Source organism: Coregonus clupeaformis, chromosome 7, assembly GCF_020615455.1.
Source record: "Coregonus clupeaformis isolate EN_2021a chromosome 7, ASM2061545v1, whole genome shotgun sequence".
NCBI lineage: Eukaryota > Metazoa > Chordata > Actinopteri > Salmoniformes > Salmonidae > Coregonus > Coregonus clupeaformis.
The window spans coordinates 74,783,436-74,789,435 of NC_059198.1; the positions used below are offsets into that span (position 1 = coordinate 74,783,436).

The 6,000-nt window shown below is 47.4% G+C and overlaps 1 protein-coding gene across 1 annotated transcript in view; it reads left to right on the forward strand.

The window, feature by feature from the left end:
• Positions 1–6,000, forward strand: part of LOC121569322 (contactin-associated protein-like 2) — a 345,749-nt gene that overhangs the window by 172,290 nt on the left and 167,459 nt on the right. Inside the window, exon 4 of the mRNA XM_045221575.1 lies at positions 3,526–3,685. Within this exon, the coding sequence (XP_045077510.1) occupies positions 3,526–3,685 (160 nt within the window). The remainder of the gene's footprint in view (positions 1–3,525; positions 3,686–6,000) is intronic.

Sequence of the window (6,000 nt, forward strand, 5' to 3'; positions counted from 1 at the left end):
AGGTTTGCGTAAGGCCCAGGACTCTGGACTCAGAGCAGGGTAAAGGTTTGAGTAAGGCCCAGGACTCTGGACTCAGAGCAGGGTAGAGACTTGCGTAAGGTCCAGATGGACTCAGAGCAGGGTAAAGGTTTGAGTAAGCCCAGGACTCTGGACTCAGAGCCGGGTAGAGATTTGATTAAGGCCATGAGATACAGCAGAGTAGTTTCCCTTTAATAGTCTGAGTCCTCTCTCATCAATCCATACACACACACACACACACACACACACACACACACACACACACACACCTTCGCTCTACCTTCTCCATCTTAGAGTAATTATTGCCAGAGGCAGGTTGACGTGGAGATGGATTGCCTCTGACGTCTGGTGAAAGTGAAAGAGAAGAGAGAGAATGCACCGCAGAGAGAGAGAGAGGTGGAGGGGGAGAGCGATAAAGAGGTAACAGGGAGTGAGATGAGGGCTGGGAAATGGAAAAACAGAAACAGAGGCTCGCCAGTTTGCTTTCTACTCCATGATTTAAATGGTTGATACTATAGAGGAAACTATTTTTTAGCAACCATTAGTAAACACACACACACACACACACACACACATACACACACTCACACACACACTCACTCACCTTATCTGCAGCTCCAGCTATTCTCTTATTCTCTCAGTAGTTAAAGGCTACAGCATCTAACAGGGAGGGCTTTATGTGTGTGGGGTTTTCTTCTCTCTCTCTCTTTGGGAAATTCCATGGTAACGGAACTGCGCTGAGACTCAGACTTTTCATTTAAAATGTGTTCCAAACAAGTTTAACAAACCATACAACTCTATGCACATGGACTACTTTTATAGGACTACTGTACTATACTGTACTGTACTTTACTTTACTGTGCTGTCCAAACTTGTGAACCCAACTGTGGTTTGTGATTACTATGATTTCCCATTGTAGTCAATTAAATTGCAGAAATTCTGTTACCGATTTGGTATAATTAATTAATAAACAAAATTGAAATCAGTAAAAACACTATAACTAATTGATAGGTCTACCTTTACTTGTTACTTCTGTGAACTTTCATTATTCTCCCTCCTCATGAGGGAGAGAAATTAGAAAATATCTTAAAAGATATGTGAGTTTTTGGTAACGGAAGTTCAAGGCACAAGGCAATGTTCCTTAAACTTACAGAAGGCAGAAAAAATTATCCAAAACAAATATAATTGTTGATATTAGTTGGAAGGGGTCTTTCCTTCCACATTATTGTGTTTTGATGTATTTCTAATACCTTTTAAGACTTTTTCTGGTAGATGTTTTCTAAGACCCCTGTTTGACCAGAAATCAAAGCCTTTGCTTATTACACATTTTTAGGATGGAAAATATAGATTCTTAGCTTTCATTTGACATGCTCCTATGAGCTTCACATGTTGTTGCGCATGGGTCCTTTCACATGGAAATGACCCTTTCTTTCTCTCTCTCTCTCTCTCACACACACAAACACACACATCGTCATCCCTTTCTCTCCTGTTATTAACCTGTCGGAGCCCCTGCTCCACTGGGAGGGAGAACCCTGATCTCACTGTGGGGCTCTGAGATGAAGGTTGTTAGCAAATAGACTTCACCTCTTAATTACTGCTGGACTTGGCCCGATGTGTCTCTCTCGCTCTCTCTCTCTCTCTCTCTCTCTCTCTCTCTCTCTCTCTCTCTCTCTCTCTCTCTCTCTCTCTCTCTCTCTCTCTCTCTCTCTCTCTCTCTCTCTCTCTCTCTCTCTTTCTGATTCTCACTCTCTCCCACTTACATCAAAGGCCATTCTATCCTTTCCACATTCGCTGCATTCTAGTTGTTGGTTTTATTTATCCTCTAATAAAATGTATTTATTAACCTAAAACCTCAATTCCATTTTGGAATTCAGAACTGATGTTCTTTCAATAGCCTGTCGGCATTTCAAAAGGAAGCTGTGTTCACTGCACAGAGACAGAAAGAAAGGAAATATGTGGTGAAATTGAATTGATAATCATCTATTGTTAACCCGACATGGAAGCTGGAGTCTTTTCTTCCAGTGAATCTGAGGAAAATTACTGTAATCATTCCTTCCAGTCCTTTTCCTATTTCTCCAGCTCTGAACATTACTCTGACAGCAATATTATAATACAACTAATAATGGAAACCCAGCTAGCACTAGGAACTTTACTCTGACAGCAATATTATAATACAACTAATAATGGATAACGTCTGTGAATCGGCTAAAGAGGGTCTGTGAGTGCTGTGCGTTGTGTGGGGGTAAGGACTATTAGAGGGTCTGTGAGTGCTGTGCGTTGTGTGGGGGTAAGGGCTATTAGAGGGTCTGTGAGTGCTGTGCGTTGTGTGGGGGTAAGGGCTATTAGAGGGTCTGTGAGTGCTGTGCATTGTGTGGGGGTAAGGACTATTAGAGGGTCTGTGAGTGCTGTGCGTTGTGTGGGGGTAAGGGCTATAAGAGGGTCTGTGAGTGCTATGCGTTGTGTGGGGGTAAGGGCTATTAGAGGGTCTGTGAATGCTGTGCGTTGTGTGGGGGTAAGGGCTATAAGAGGGTCTGTGAGTGCTGTGCGTTGTGTGGGGGTAAGGGCTATAAGAGGGTCTGTGAGTGCTGTGCGATGTGTGGGGGTAAGGGCTATAAGAGGGTCTGTGAGTGCTGTGCGTTGTGTGGGGGTAAGGGCTATAAGAGGGTCTGTGAATGCTGTACGTTGAATGGGGGTAAGGGCTATTAGAGGGTCTGTGAGTGCTGTGCGTTGTGTGGGGGGTAAGGGCTATAAGAGGGTCTGTGAGTGCTGTGCGTTGTGTGGGGGTAAGGGCTATAAGAGGGTCTGTGAATGCTGTGCGTTGAATGGGGTAAGGGCTATTAGAGGGTCTGTGAGTGCTGTGTCTTGTGTGGGGGTAAGGGCTATAAGAGTGTCTGTGAGTGCTGTGCGTTGTGTGGGGGTAAGGGCTATAAGAGGGTCTGTGAGTGCTGTGCGTTGTGTGGGGGTAAGGGCTATAAGAGGGTCTGTGAGTGCTGTGCGATGTGTGGGGGTAAGGGCTATAAGAGGGTCTGTGAGTGCTGTGCGTTGTGTGGGGTAAGGGCTATAAGAGGGTCTGTGAATGCTGTACGTTGAATGGGGGTAAGGGCTATTAGAGGGTCTGTGAGTGCTGTGCGTTGTGTGGGGGTAAGGGCTATAAGAGGGTCTGTGAGTGCTGTGCGTTGTGTGGGGGTAAGGGCTATAAGAGGGTCTGTGAATGCTGTGCGTTGAATGGGGGTAAGGGCTATTAGAGGGTCTGTGAGTGCTGTGTCTTGTGTGGGGGTAAGGGCTATAAGAGTGTCTGTGAGTGCTGTGCGTTGTGTGGGGGTAAGTGCTATAAGAGGGTCTGTGAGTGCTGTGCGTTGTGTGGGGGTAAGGGCTATAAGAGTGTCTGTGAGTGCTATGTGTTGTGGTGGGGGTAAGGGCTATAAGAGGGTCTGTGAGTGCTGTACGTTGTGTGGGGGTAAGGGCTATAAGAGTGTCTGTGAGTGCTATGTGTTGTGTGGGGGTAAGGGCTATAAGAGGGTCTGTGAGTGCTGTGCGTTGTGTGGGGGTAAGGGCTATAAGAGGGTCTGTGAGTGCTGTGCGTTGTGTGGGGGTAAGGGCTATAAGAGTGTCTGTGAGTGCTATGTGTTGTGTGGGGGTAAGGGCTATAAGAGGGTCTGTGAGTGCTGTACGTTGTGTGGGGGTAAGGGCTATAAGAGGGTCTGTGAGTGCTGTGCGTAGTGTGGGGGTAAGGGCTATAAGAGGGTCTGTGAGTGCTGTGCGTTGTGTGGGGGTAAGGACTATTAGAGGGTCTGTGAGTGCTGTGCGTTGTGTGGGAGTAAGGGCTATAAGAGGGTCTGTGAGTGCTGTGCGTTGTGTGGGGGTAAGGGCTATAAGAGGGTCTGTGAATGCTATGCATTGTGTGGGAGTAAGGGCTATAAGAGGGTCTGTGAGTGCTGTGCGTAGTGTGGGGGTAAGGGCTATAAGAGGGTCTGTGAGTGCTGTGCGTTGTGTGGGGTTAAGGGCTATAAGAGTGTCTGTGAGTGCTATGTGTTGTGTGGGGGTAAGGGCTATAAGAGGGTCTGTGAGTGCTGTACGTTGTGTGGGGGTAAGGACTATTAGAGGGTCTGTGAGTGCTGTGCGTTGTGTGGGGGTAAGGACTATTAGAGGGTCTGTGAATGCGGTGCGTTGTGTGGGGGTAAGGGCTATTAGAGGGTCTGTGAGTGATGTGCGTTGTGTGGGGTTAAGGACTATTAGAGGGTCTGTGAGTGCTGTGCGTTGTGTGGGGGTAAGGGCTATAAGAGGGTCTGTGAGTGCTCTGCGTTGTGTGGGGGTAATGGCTATTAGAGGGTCTGTGAATACTGTGCGTTGTGTGGGGGTAAGGGCTAGAAGAGGGTCTGTGAGTGCTGTGCGTTGTGTGGGGGTAAGGGCTATAAGAGGGTCTGTGAGTGCTGTGCGATGTGTGGGGGTAAGGGCTATTAGAGGGTATCTTAAGTGCTGTACGTTGTGTGGGGGTAAGGGCTATTAGAGGGTCTGTGAGTGCTGTACGTTGTGTGGGGGTAAGGGCTATAAGAGGGTCTGTGAGTGCTGTGCGTTGTGTGTTGTGTGGGGGTAAGGGCTATAAGAGGGTCTGTGAGTGCTGTGTGTTGTGTGGGGGTAAGTGCTATAAGAGGGTCTGTGAGTGCTGTGTCTTGTGTGGGGGTAAGGGCTATAAGAGTGTCTGTGAGTGCTGTGTGTTGTGTGGGGGTAAGGGCTATTAGAGGGTCTGTGAGTGCTGTGTGTTGTGTGGGGGTAAGGGCTATTAGAGGGTCTGTGAGTGATGTGCGTTGTGTGGGGTTAAGGACTATTAGAGGGTCTGTGAGTGCTGTGCGTTGTGTGGGGGTAAGGGCTATAAGAGGGTCTGTGAGTGCTCTGCGTTGTGTGGGGGGTAATGGCTATTAGAGGGTCTGTGAATACTGTGCGTTGTGTGGGGGTAAGGGCTAGAAGAGGGTCTGTGAGTGCTGTGCGTTGTGTGGGGGTAAGGGCTATAAGAGGGTCTGTGAGTGCTGTGCGATGTGTGGGGGTAAGGGCTATAAGAGGGTATCTTAAGTGCTGTACGTTGTGTGGGGGTAAGGGCTATTAGAGGGTCTGTGAGTGCTGTACGTTGTGTGGGGGTAAGGGCTATAAGAGGGTCTGTGAGTGCTGTGCGTTGTGTGTTGTGTGGGGGTAAGGGCTATAAGAGGGTCTGTGAGTGCTGTGTGTTGTGTGGGGGTAAGTGCTATAAGAGGGTCTGTGAGTGCTGTGTGTTGTGTGGGGGTAAGGGCTATAAGAGGGTCTGTGAGTGCTGTGTGTTGTGTGGGGGTAAGGGCTATTAGAGGGTCTGTGTGTAAGTCACCCCATTCTTTATCTTAAATGCATTTAACTCCCTGTGGTGGATTCTTTTTGGAATACACACACACACACACACACACACACACACACACACACACACACACACACACACACACACATACACACAAGTGTGGGATATAGAACTGTAGAAAGTAGATACATTATCTGTCTCATTGACTGGCTGTCTGGTATGTTACACACACTGATTGCTACAAGGGATAGAATTGATTTCATTGGCAGTTCTGCTCAGAAAATAGTACTGATCTGAAAATGTAAACTATCTTAGTATTGTTGAACAATGTCCATATGCGCTGACCTCACTCCCATTTATACTATACTAGTATAGCCACCAGGAAAATACCCTCGATTCTCGATTCTCGATTCTCAATTCTCCTTGTTGCTCCTTTTTTCATTCATTCTCTCTGATTGGCTCAAAGTTTAAATGTCTCTCGACGTCTCCTAGGCGATTCTACGTGTTCAAACAGGGAGAGAAGCTGCAGCTCGTGGGCACCCAGCAGGTGGTAGGCTACCTATTGTTATAGCAAGCGAAGGAACAGAATCCTACTGCAGAATGTTGGCTTCTGTCTGTACCCTTAGACCAATGGGAAGCTGTAACTCAAATCAAATCAAACT